Source organism: Sebastes fasciatus, chromosome 19 (assembly GCF_043250625.1).
Source record: "Sebastes fasciatus isolate fSebFas1 chromosome 19, fSebFas1.pri, whole genome shotgun sequence".
Taxonomy (NCBI): Eukaryota; Metazoa; Chordata; class Actinopteri; order Perciformes; family Sebastidae; genus Sebastes; species Sebastes fasciatus.
The window spans coordinates 13,716,055-13,729,881 of record NC_133813.1 but is presented as its reverse complement, the minus strand read 5'-3'; the positions used below and the strand labels follow the sequence as shown (position 1 = coordinate 13,729,881).

The 13,827-nt window shown below is 38.0% G+C and overlaps 1 protein-coding gene across 4 annotated transcripts in view; it reads right to left on the bottom strand.

The window, feature by feature from the left end:
* Positions 1-8,193, bottom strand: part of kcnt1a (potassium sodium-activated channel subfamily T member 1a) — a 34,512-nt gene extending 26,319 nt beyond the window's left edge. For all 4 annotated transcript variants that reach the window (XM_074618707.1, XM_074618708.1, XM_074618709.1 and 1 more), the window contains exons 1-2: positions 7,684-8,193; positions 4,397-4,576 (exon numbers count right to left, since the gene is read on the bottom strand). In XM_074618707.1, coding sequence (XP_074474808.1) covers positions 4,397-4,576; positions 7,684-7,850 — 347 coding nt within the window. In that variant the 5' untranslated portion in view covers positions 7,851-8,193. The remainder of the gene's footprint in view (positions 1-4,396; positions 4,577-7,683) is intronic.
* Positions 8,194-13,827: the final 5,634 nt, after the last annotated feature.

The following is a 13,827-nucleotide window of genomic DNA, read 5'->3' as shown; positions in this document are numbered from 1 at the left end:
TGGTCTGGCTCAGTTCCCAGAGGTCCTTTGACTTTTTTGTTAAGACTTTAGACTTTCTTATGTTACACCTTTTTTGTGGCTTGTATTAGTTCTGATTTGCCTAAAGGATTTTGGTTTTCTAGGTTTCTAGGTTTTTGTTATATTCCTTGTTTCATTAATTAATTTAGTTTTTCCTGTTTTTTTTGTTTTTTTTATAAGTTCACTCCTCTTGTGTGTTGTTTGGTTTTACTTCCTGTCTTTGTTTTTTCCCAACTCTGTGAAAAGAGGAGATGTCACATGTCATCAATGTGTCATATCTTTGGGGTACAACACATTCGCAGTAAAATCTGGTCTGCACTCGGCGAAATTGAGCCAATAGCAACGCACAACCACAGCTCCAGTTCAACTGCGGATGTGTTATACCCCATACTGTGTGTTATGACCCGTGTCCCAGCCTCTTTCATTAGACCTTGGTGTTCCCGCCTTTGTGATTGTCTGCCCCGCCCTGATTTGTTTCACCTTTGTCTCATCATCCTACTCTCCTTGTGTATTTAGTCTGTGTGTTTCCCCTGTTTCACTGTCAGTCTGTCGTTGCTCCTCATGTGTAGTGTTTCACCCTTATCTTAGTTTTTCCAGTTTTTTCTAGTGCAAGTTTTCTCCTCGTGACTTTACTTTGTGGATTGGCCTTTTGTAACCCGCCTGCCGGACCAGCTGTAATTTTGTTCTATGTAAGTTCTTCATTATTAAACCATTGAACTCTGCCTGCTGCCTCCTCATCCTTTTCTGCGTTGGCCTTGTTATCCCTGAAATCTGTGACATCGCTAAGGCTATCTCAGAAAGACTTCACTTAGTTGTGAATAACGAAAAGAAAAAGCGATAAACAAAGTAAATTGGACAGAAAAGGAGAAAAAAATGAGGTGAACATTGTGTGTGTTTATCCTCATGCATGCCTGCCTCTGAGTAAGCAAACCTTTGAGTGATGGATGATCTGAACCCTGAAGATGTGACCAGTGACATTTGGGAGTTCATTATCACAACAGCCAGCAGGCTGATCACTGAAAACCAGTCACCTCCAACAACACTATCTACCGCGGACAGAGCACGGGTTCATTTGCAGGGGACGAGCAGAAAAACGATATTAAATAGGAGCTGAAAATGTGGACAGCTTTCTCAAGGAGAAAAACAGTGGTAGTTGCAAGGACAGCTGGGGAAAGGTCACCTTTGACTGAAAGCATTGGCAGAGCCGGTTGCTTTTCCTCGTCATATAAACGTGTCAAATATTACAAACAGCACTGCGGTCTCAAAGGTTTGCTGCTGCTGCTGTAATCACATCTAAAATTATATTTGATCATCACTCTCCTGAGGTCCATCTGTGCAGAAACCCAAGCTTACATACTGAATAAATATCTTAAATATGAGCGTATAACTAGCTGCTTGAGATTGTTCAAATTCAGCACTCTTCACTGCAATAACAGGAAAAAATGACATGTTTTTCTTTTTCAAGTTGTTTTTTGACGCTCTTTGTTTCAGACTTTAGAAGCCGATTTGCAGTTTTGACCCTCAGGACAAAAACAAATGAAAGACGGCTGCGACTGATCTCGTCCACGGAGCTCGGATGCTGCAGCGGAGAACGTAACTGAGACGGTATGGATGAGGAAAGGTAGATAACAGAGGGACTGATGGGGAAATCTCATTTGAAATTCTTATCATGAATTAGGTCACAGCGTTGTTGCTGAGAAATGGGTTTCGAGTCAGACTTTTTGAAGATTCAAATAAATTCTTGAGGGGATCTCTCTCACACACACACACACACACACACACACACACACACACGCACACACACACACACACACACACACACACACAACCTACTTCACAGCTTCTCAAAAAACACAGTGATTCAGAAGCTTCCTCTTTTTTCAGCACCATGGACAGAACCCCACACACTACTTCTGGCTTCATTTCCTCTCTCCAGTGCTGACAAGCACCAACACCATTTCCATCAGATATAACAGCAGGGTTAGAGAGCACTTCACGCTGTACTAGTGTGCGTTTGTTGTGTATGCTGCAGACTGCAGGGGGTAGACAGGGTAAACACTCCACGAACAATGACTCTGATGTAACTTTAAAGCAAGTAAACACCACCACAAAAGGTAAGCCCAGTGGGGTTGAATGCTAATTCAAGTGTCAGCTGTAAAAAGGTCTGGCATGCAGCACTTAGGTGAAAGTAACACGAGAGGACTAACAGAGCTGTGATGACGTCAAATAGTCTGTGCCACTGGTCAAAATAAAAAAGCCAGAGGAAATTTCAACATCACTAAAGAGGAACTACTACTTGAAGTGAAGAAAGAATAATATGATGGACAAATAGACTATAAAGAGATGTTGTTTAAACTCCTCCCATCAGCTCAATCCACACACGCACAAATAGAATGAAAAACAAAAGCTGTGGCACTACTGAACTCAGACAAGACTGATGTGTTGCCACTCTGCACCCTTACTGGACTTTTGCTGCTGCTGATGTTTGCACAAGTTGAACTTTATCGTTGTTGTATTATACTTACATTGCTTATATTTTTGTACTTATATTATTCAGATTGTGCACTTTTTATCGCTGATATTTATTACTAATCTTTTATCTCATTTGCGCCTTATTTATTCCTTGTAAATATGTGTGAAGTCTTGTAATACGATGCAGCATTCGAGGTTGACGCAACCGCAATTTTGATTTTGTTGATTTTGGTGATGAAACCTTACAGCCTAATATGTTTGTAGCAGTATATGCAATTTAGTGATTTTGAAGTTAAAAATCCTTTTACATCGAGTGTTTTAGAACTGCAATCAATGATAATTATTGTTAATGATTAATCTGCCAGTTCTTTACCTCGATTAATCGTTTTGGTCTGAGAAAATAGTGAAAAAGTGCCAATCACAATATCCTAGATCCTGAGGTGATGTCTTTAAATGTCTTTGGGCGGCTGTCCACTAATCCGAAGGTCAGTGGTTTGATCCCTGGCCTCTGCAGTCCACATGTCAAAGTGTCCTTGGGCGAGGAGTGTGCGTGTGAATGTTTATTGCTTCAGATGAGCAGGTGGCACCTTTTGTGCTAGCCTCTGCTACCGGTGTAGGAATGTGTGTGTGAATGCTGAGTGCTTTGAGTGGTCGCTAAGACTAGCTCGCTAAGCACTATATAAATGCAATTCGCTTACTTGTTTTGACCAACAAACAGTCCAAAATCACAAAAAAATCAATTTACTATCACTTGCAAATGTTCACATATGACAGTCTAGATTAGAAAAAGTGAATTTTTGTTTTTGAATTACTATTAAAGTCGTTTTTTTTTTTTGTCACAGTGATACCTGACTCGGGGTACCTGTACTCCAGGGGGTACTTCTGCAGTTGCTTGGGGGAACATGGAAAGATTATGATTTATATAACTAAAAATTCCACTTTGACGATTGAGTCAGCTGTAACACCTGAACACCACATGATGAGAGTGCATGAAAACTAGTTAGCAAGTGAGCAGAGGTGTTAGCTAACAGCTCGCTAAAAGTAAAGCATAAGTAGCCTACACTGTAAAAAAGTAAATAACTTATTATTATTATTATTATTATTATTATTAATACATTTATTTTACAGATTTTTCCCTTTTTCCATAAAAAACATGTAATGTCTGTAGATTTACAGATATTTGCACCAATTAAAGGTTTACCCTTAAAATTACAAATAATTGACCAGAATTTAAAATGATATAATATTATGTATTTTTTAATGACAACTTATTGTAATTGTATAGATTTTAAATGTAATTTTACATTAAATGTGAGGTAATATTATTATATATTTTTTTACTGTTAAAAGATAAAGAAGAAATCTTTAGTCTTTCAAAGGTTTTTTTTTTTTTTTTTTAAATTGCAGGTCATTAAGTATGTGGTTAAAAAGTGATTAATAGTATTTGTGCACACACAAGTATAATTTACTGTAAATTACGGTAGAAAGACAATTAAAAAATATTATTTTGCAGAAAGTACTATATTATTTTGCAGATTTCTATTTGTGAAGTATAGATGAAATAGTTGGCTATAGCTAAAGGTAATGGATAAGCGGTTTAAATAGGTAAAAGTCATAAATAAACAGGTGAAATAGTCAGCTTAAAGTGGTTGAACTAAATGGTGGTGTTGATGAAAGGGGTGCTTGAGTTCCACTGACAGGGCGAGATCCATAAAAAGGTCACTGATCCTGTTAATACTATTGTCTACACAGTATCCGATAGTCAAACTTTTCTTCACTTTGGACCATCACCAAAATGAAATAAATAAAATCATGTGTTTCTGTCTCTTGCCGTGTCAAACAGCACTGCTCAACCTACTTCCTGTGAGTTACCGGTTCTCATCAGGGCCTCGCTGCTGCTGCCTACCTGTCATCATTCTGGAAGCTCTGGTCCCCGAGCAGCAGGTCTCTGAAGCGGAAGCGGGGCGGCAGCGGAGGCACCTCCTCGCTCTCCTGCTGCTCCATCTGGAGAGTTGAGATGTCTAAGATAACCCCGCTGGTGCTGCTGCTGCTGGTGGTTTTGGTCTGGAGAGGTGCTGGAGTGGAGCTGGAGGAGGGAGAGGAAGCAGAAAGTAAAGAAGCAGAAGGGACATGAAGGGAGGTAAGGAGGAGAAGTGCAAAACAGAAGGCAGCAAAGGGCAGGAGATGCTGAAAAGGAACAAGGAGCACAGGGAGAAGGAGAGGAAACGTGATTTAAAAGTGCAGGTGGTGGACTGAATCAGGAATACAGAAAAGTATGGGTTAGAGAAAATAGGAAAGAAAAAAGATACTGTCACAAACTGAAAGTATTTCAGTCTCCACACTGAGCTTAAAGCCTGATGCTTTTATATTCTACCTGTCTGTGTGTTTGCAGGCAGCCTCAGCCCTACCAAACTCCTCAGATGATTTCCTTTAAGATCTAAAATGATTTCACAACAAAAACAACCAAAGATTAGAGACATTTTCAAAAGAAAATACTAATTTATGTTGCAAAACTTTGTTTTTTTCTTCTTTCTTGCATCATTAACCATCTCACGACCCCTCAGATTTATCTTGTGAGCCTTTTGGAGGAGCCCGACCCCTAGGTTGGGAACCACTGATAAAAAATCAAACTGTATATAAAGTAGTTAAAACAAGTAAAGCCGCAACGATTAATCAATTAGTTGTCAACTATAAAATTAATCGCCAACTATTTTGATAATCGGTTTGAGTATTTTTTTTAAGACAAAAACAGTGTCAATTCTTTGATTCCGGCTTCTTAAATGTGAATATTTTCTGCTTTCTTTACTCCTCTATGACAGTAAACTGAATATCTTTTGAGTTGTGGACAAAACAAGACATTTGAGGACGTCATCTTGGGCTTTGGGAAACACTGATCGACATTTTTCATAATTTTCTGACATTTTATTGACCAAACAACTAATCGATTAATCGAGAAAATAATCGACAGACTAATCGACAATGAAAATAATCGTTAGTTGCAGCCCTAAAAACAAGCTCCACCTTCACCAGCTGCACCAGTAAAATGCTGCTTACACAATATTGCTTGAGTATTAACAATCTAATAATGTAGCGTATAATAATTTATCGCTCACAGGATTCATAAATTATTTTTGCAGAATGAGTACTTTTACTTTCAAAGGACATTTGCTGATATACTTCTTTTTGTTAAAGTAGGATATTCATATTCATTTTGACATCAAATCATAAAAACTGAAGGACAGAAATATGTGATTGGCTGGATGAAGAGAACTATTTCCAGTACTTCCTGCAGGCGTTCCAGTTCTTATTCAATCGCAGAGAGAGTTACATGCAAAGAGAAGTACAGTCAGCGTAGAGGGAAGTTACCTTTGTGTGTGAAGGTGAACTGATGTCGGTCGCTTGAAGGAATGAGATGAATAAGAAACCCCAGAGTTGAGTGAATGGATTGATGTTCACTCTTTTGACATCAGAGTACACTGCAAGGATGGGTATTTTTCTGAGATATTACAAGCTTCAGCTGCTGGAAGTTTTTTTTTTGCATATTACAATCTTGCCTCCTTGGTTACTCATCACAGGGAGATGTAACAGATGCATTTTATGATTCAAATGAAGTGTAAGTGGTTTGGTGTGAAATGGTCTCGGTTGAAGACAGGTGCTGTTTTTCAGCCTCTTCTAAACAGATCACTGAAGAAGAGGAGAGAGAAATCTCCAAACCTCAGTGTCCTCCATCACTATGTCTGCCTGTTTGATATAGTTGTCCATTAAGCTTGTCAAAAGTTATTGCATAAAAGATGATGGGGTTTATTATTTCCCATGTGGTTTCGGTGAAATCCATCCATCTAACTAAATCAAACAAAAGCCAAAGGCTAAGAGCAACAGTCTCATAAAACACACTGGCAAATTACGGCTCATTTAAGGCATCCGAGGGAACAGACCAGAGGAAGAAACATGTTGAGTGAGAGCTTTTATGGTTTTAAGCTTGTGTGTGTGTCATTTAACAACCCATCTGTTCCTCTTGTTTGGGACTTTCACTTTAGATATCTTTTAACAACAATATGTACCAAAGAAGACACACAGATGCATAGCCCAACAACATTATTTCATGTGTTTACTAATAGATTAAGTAATGCTACCATATTTATTATCATTATTATAGATCATATTCAGGCTGTAATACTGAAAGATGAGACAAGAGAGCAAGCCCAAAGAACAGCTGAACACACAAACAGTGATGACAGGAGCACAAAGTGTATGGATAGAGGTCTAGAAAAAACACTGATACCAACTAAAATCAGCATCTTTACGCACTGCACCACAATTAACTGCATACAAATAGTCATAAATAGAAAGATATTTGGCACTTTTTCAGTTTCTACTAATCAAAAGCACTAAGTTACACATCTATCGATAAACTGTTCATCTGTCAAATGTTTCAAATGTCGCTTAAAGGGTAATTTAATTGCTGTCTTGTAATTGCTTTTCCCCCATGTTGTCCATGTATCTGTTTTTATGTTTTTTATTTTTTCCCTCTCACAATGTTGTTTGGTTACGATTACCCAGAAATCATTACAGATATTTAAATCAATATCCTCCTCACAAACACTAACCATACACTTCAATGCAACACACACCAACACACTTATCTTTTTTATATATATATTTACTGTAATGTTATTGTTGTTATTATATATATCTTGTCCTAATTGTTTGTTATCACTATTATGTAGTCATATTATTTCTTTATATTAATCTTGTCTCTAGGTGGAGGCTTCAGATAAGCCCAGTGTTTTTTTTTTTTGCCTCTTCCTGCACTTTATATTCTTCTTCTTTTTTTTTTGTTATGTTGTATAGTCTTAAATTGTGCAAAATAAAAAAATAAAAACACACACATACTTGTCTTTTTAATACATTTACTGTATAGTTATTGTTGCTATTATATTGTCCTTATCCTTATTGTCCTTATTGTTTGTTATCACTATTATGTAGTCATATTATTTATTTATATTAATCTTGTCTCTAAAGGTGGAGGCTTCAGATAAGCCCAGTGTTTTTTTTTGCCTCTTCCTGCACATTATTCATTTTTTTTATGTTGTATAGTCTTAAATTGTGCAAAACAAATAAAAAACAAACAAAAAAATAAACAAAGTTATTCATAAGTTTTCCTCCACTCCTTCCTGCTGGTCTCTCTCTTACCTTTTCTTGTGCTCGTTCACGGTCCCATCATCGTGCTCAAATGTCTTGTTCACGTAACATTCACTGCACATGTTGGCCGGAGATCCGGCTCTGCCGTCGGACTGGAGAGCTGCTGCGGTCGGTGTGGAGTCCTCCTTCACTGAGTCGTCTTCCTGGGTCAATTGCATCGGATGGTGATCTGCCCAGTAAGGAGTGGACACCCAGGAGAGAGAAAGACGAGCTCTTTTGAGATCTTCTCCCTGTTGTGTGTGTTGGAGGATGTTGGATGCTGGATGCTGGATGCAACCTCCTCACCTTCTCCAGGTGCGTCTTTGGAGGTATGAAGAGTTGTTTCAGCCTACGCAGACAAGAAGAGGCTGCGAGCAAAATAAGTGACAATGAACTCTTCAAAAGGAACAAACTGAGAGATGAAGGTGGAATAATTTGTCAAAAATCAGGCTGCCAGCATGTGGGAGATGAAGAGGACAGACAGGTCTGCAGCAGCAGTGAACATAACATGGTGATGACAGCCAGCAGTACACCTTAATGACATAACTATTGATTTATCACCCAACTCCACAGAGTGATGATGGTGAGGAGGAGAGAGAGAAAGGTTAGTGCCATCTGCTGGAGGATTTAGGTCTCTGCAGCTCTCTGGAAGGAAAAATATGAAGTGTGAAGACTTTTTGCAGAAGAAGTCTAAAAATGCAGAATGAAATCATATGATCCAATCCAATACAATCCACATTTATTTATAAAGCACATTTAAAAAACAACAAAAGTTGACCAAAGTGCTGTACAATTATACATAAAAACATAAAAACAACACAATAAAATGCTAAGAACAACTTAAAACCAACAGGACATTAAAAAAACAAGAGTGTTAAGACCAATAGGAAAGGAAAAAGGACTAAAATAGGCAACTCTCATGCCGAGCCAAAAGATGAGAAAACACAACACTGAACACAGCTGAATCAACACTTTAAATATCATAACCAGCTTCAAAAGGTTATTATTTGTCAGTGCTACTGGATTATATTGTAAAAAAAAAAAAAAAAATGTTGTTTTATTATATACAACCTGTGTATGCTTCACATACATCAACATAATAAGTTCTCAGATCCTTTATTTAAGTAAAAGTAAAAATACAACAATGTTAAAAAATACTAGAGCTGCAACCTTGATTAGTTGTCAACTATTAAATTAATCAGCAACTATTTTGATAATCGATTAATTGGTTTGAATAATTGTTTTAAAGGAAAAACAGTCAAGTTAAAAAAAAACTCCATTACAAGTAAAAGTTCTGCATTCAAAATCCTACTTAAAAGTGTGGATATATTGTCAGCAAAATGTATTTAAAGTCTCAAAAGTAAAGACATTATTATGTATGATTGCATAAGCAGCATTTTACTGTTGTAGTTGATCAAGATGGGGGGGTAAACACAGGATCACAGGATAAATCTGAGGGGTCGTGAGATGATTCATGAAGTAGGGACGAAGAATAAACAAAGTTCTTTGACCCCTCGGCGTCTGACTTAAACTTAATGTTGTGAAATAAAACAAAACACCTGCTTAGGTTCAGGCAATAAAACCACTATAGTTAGGTTTAGGAAAAAACAACATGGTTGGGCTTAAAACTGCTACGTTTGTAGAGTGAAAATGACACTGAATGTTGTGAACACAAGACATGCCGCGGTCTCCTTGATGAAAGCCTTGTGTTTGTTGGACCAATCCACCTCCCCTCCTGCCTGCCCCATTTGTCTCCTTTCACTCCTAAAGCTACGTCACCACACTCCCGGCACACTTTCTATGAGCGTTTAATATTGACGCGAATGGGTTTAAATTGTAATGCAACGCCTGGTGCATCTCCTACCGATGCCTTAAAGGGACTGTATGTAACTTTTTTTATTGCAAATGTGTGAACAGCTTGTAACCTAACTTAAAAAATGAGACCTTCCACAACTTTCTGTGTTTCCTCTATCAGCCTGTAGACTGCTTTTTATGTGAGGGACTCGGGCCGGTGTCCCAGCGGATGTGACGTCATGCGAGCTCGCGTGTGTCTACTCTCTTCAGCGCAGCTACAGGGATAACGATAGCTAATGTTTGGTTAGAAATGGAGTCCGCCAACGCAAACAAACGACCAGCCTCCACCACAACTCAGTCTCCAAACACAAACTCCACGGAAGCACAAAAAATGCAAAGTTATTATCTGGTGAAGCCTGTCTTGCAAAACAGAAATGTGACCGACGTCCGGTGGCACTAGGATCAACATCGGTCCTTCGATTCATGGAGGGACCTTCGTTTGGTTTTGGGTATCGAAACGGACCCCGAGCTGGCAAAATTCCGACTGCACATAGCTAACATTACTGCCAAGTAAGTCCCTGTTTTGACCGATGCTCGCTCGCGTCTACGTAGTAGACGAGCAACAAGGACGCTGACTGTCGTTGACTTTACGGCCACAAGTAACTGTTATGAAGAAATTTCTGATTGTTACATTGAGTCCCTTTAAGCGTCGTTATCCAACGCTGACGGCCGTAAACAAACCAAACCAAACCCAGATATCACAGTTATGATAATGATGTGAGTGTGTGTATTAGGACAGCAGGATGATAAGAAACACAATGACTTGAAGATGATTCATCGTTCAAGTAAAATCTGCTGTCAGTGTTTGTCAGGTGTGCTGAGCTCCAGCAGCAGATCATCAGAGGAACCCAGGAGGAGTCTCTCTCCTCATGCTCTCTGGTACAGAGACCAGCAGCATCACCATGTTTAACAGGCTACTCGTAATGCTTACGGTGCATATTTTAGTATTATACCAAAAGGCATGATTGCAGCACAGCCTGGGTTTGGTAAATATTAGAGTTACACAAAGAAGAAAGACAAACTGGATTTAAAAAATGTTTTGCAACAGAGTTGCCTTTCAGTATCTGTGTTTTAATGTTATCCTTCAGGAGAGGTAACACTGAACGTCAGTGCTGAAAATCATAAAATGTGAGAAAGAAAGAGAAGCCAAATGACTTCCGCTACGCTCCCAGAAGTGCCAGAAGAAGAAAAAAAGAAAAAAAGAAAATAAGATGTCAAGAGAAAAGATTGACTGACTGGATGTTTTATTATTTATTTATTTATTTCTGTGTTTCTTTGATGACGCAGACCGGAGCCAGTATGGAGAAGACGTGGGAGAGGTGAGATGATTCATGGGGTGACGGTGACATGAGGTTGAGTTTTAAGCTGATGATGGATGTTTGGGATTGAGTCAGTCGCTGTGACTGGAGTGGGAAGAAGTCTCTCTTTTTTTCTTTTTCTTTTTTTTACTGCTGGAGAGGAGAGAAGTCACATCTGTGAGATTATCCCACCAGGGTGGTCGGGTCTGTCGGCAGATTAAAGGAAGAATATGAGAGCTCATAGAGAGTCACGTCGCATTTATGTAATTATAATATGTAATTTAAAATTGCTTAATGCACAACATTGAGGATTGTTGTGACAAAACATGACAAAGCCTGAACTCTTGACAGGAAAACGGTGATTGCATTAAAATGTAACTTCATCATCAAAATATGCTTAAAGAGCCAAAAATAAGCATACTTATTATGCAGAATGGTTTATTTTAGAATAATATATATATTATATTATTGGACCTAAATTGTACATCACTTTAATAGTTTTAATATTGCAGCTATTAAAGTTGTGGCTAATTTTAATTACTTTATATACTGCTGAGTAGCTTGTGAATTCCCCTACCCCCAGGGATAAATGAAGACCTAACCTCTAATAATTAATAATCATGTATTTATTGATTATATTTGTTGAAAATGGAAATACTCCATTTAATACATTAAGTACTGTAGCAACACAATCCAATCAGGAGTAAAATACTTTGTATGTGCTGCAAAAATATGTTAAACTATAACGTTATTATCACTAGTAGAACTAAAAAAAGATCCTTAAATGATTGTTACTTATGATTACTTTTGGAAATTCATAGTAAAAAAATTTAGTGCATTCAGAAAGTATTCAGGCTCCTTACCATTTCTTTCACATTTTATTATGTTGCAGGGTTTTAGAAAGGTTTGCAAATGTATTAAAAAGAAAAAAACTGAAATATCACAGACACTTTGATATAATACTTGAATTTAGCTCAAGTGCCTCCCATTTCTACACCTTGATTGGAGTCCACCTGTGGTGAATTCAGTTGATTGTGGAGAGCCACACACCTGTAAAAGGTCAGCTGACAATTCTTATCTGATCAAAAACCAAGCCATTGAGGCACAGGTCTGGGAGGGGCTACAACAATCCTACGCATTGAAGGTTCACAAGAGCATAATTGTTGAATGGGACCTTCACTCTTCCTAGAGCTGGCTGCCTGGCCACACTGAACAATCTGGGGAGAAGGGTCACTCTGGCTGAGCCCCAGAGATCCTGCGTGGACATGGGGGAAAAGCTTTATGGCAGAGAGACCAGACGGGAAAGACCCATGAAAGCACGTAAAGGACTCTCAGACTGTGAGAAACAAGATTCTCTGGTCTGATGAAACAGAGATTGAACTGTGAACTGGAGGAAACCAGGCACCACTCATCACCTGCACGATACCATCCCAACGGTTGAGGGAAAGCTGAACGGAGCAAAATATAGAGATAACCTTGATGATAACCTGGTCCGGAGCACTCAGACTGGGCCAAAGGGACAATGACCCTGAGCACACAGCCAAGACAACGCAGGAGTGGCCCAGCCAGAGTCTGGATGATCTGCAGAAAATCCCCAAATCCAGGTTAGCAGTTGTCTTGTCATACCCAGGAAGACTGGATGCTGTAATCTGCACCATGCTTGAACTAAGTACTAAGTCTGAATACCTATGCCAACATATTTCAGTTTTCTTTTTAATAAATTTGCAAAAAAAAATACAGTTTTTGCAGTCATTATGGGGTATAGAGTGTAGATTGATGAGGGGGAAACAAGGCTGCAACATAAAAAAGTAAAGGGGACTGAATAGTTTCTGAATGCACTATTTGATAAACTTAAAACAAAGTAAATAATCCACATTAAATATTTGAAGTAAGCCCAATGTGGCAATTTATTACAGATAAAGCTTTTCCTTTACTTAGGTGCTTTTGAGTAGACTTGTAATGGGAGTATTTTCAGTGTGATGTTAACACTTTTATTTAAGTAAAGGATCTGAGTACTTCTTCCACCACTAAGTATTAACAATCTGAAACTGGATTTTGAGACTTTGCCTGCAATCTGATAGACTGAACTGTTGCCCTCTAGTGGAGATGATGTTAAATCTGAAATTCAGTCAGACCCAAATACTAAAGAACTATAGATCTTTGTATCACTAACTACAAGTATAGCTACCGGACCTTTGTATCCCTAACGTTATACGCAGTATACGACATAAATACGTCAAGTAAAAATCACCTCACATATTGGATTAACATCTGAATATGATCATGTCATTTTTAAATGATTTGTCTATGAAATGTAACCGTTCCAAGTCAAACATACCAAACATGTTCAATGAATTAGTGTCACAAGATATTATAATATTCTATATATTTATAATATATAATTATCTGACTAGACATGTGAGACTACAGTTTAATCTCCAAAATCATAAAACATAAAATTGATTTTTATTATGTGCCACAAAAAAACATGTAATTGCTGTTTTACACAAAAGAATTCAAAGTAAACAGACACATCATTTGTCAGACTGCTTCCTCTTTAATACAAAAACAATCATTCCATTTGGTAAACAAAAATATTTTTGACACAAGAAAATCAATATCTGAAGGATTTGGAGAGTGGGAGTCTGATTAATGAGATTTGAAAAATGCTGTATATTAATAGAATTAATGTGTATAAGTGCCTGGATGGTAAACCTTTCTATCTTGTAAGCCTCTTTAATTATTGCTCAAGTAATCGGTAAAGACTCCGTAACTAATCATGTGTTAACATATCATTGTGATGTATCCATTATCATACAATGGTGATTCTCCTTGTGCAGTTATAGCACCATGTTTGATGCATTTATGTGTAGTTTTCCAACACATTCATCATGGATGTTCATCTTGTTGCAGGAGCGTTGCAATAATAAGTGGGCTCCAACTGTTAAAGGGACACTCCTGTGATTTAGTGTTGCATTTCTATAAAGTTGGGTGACTTGGGAGA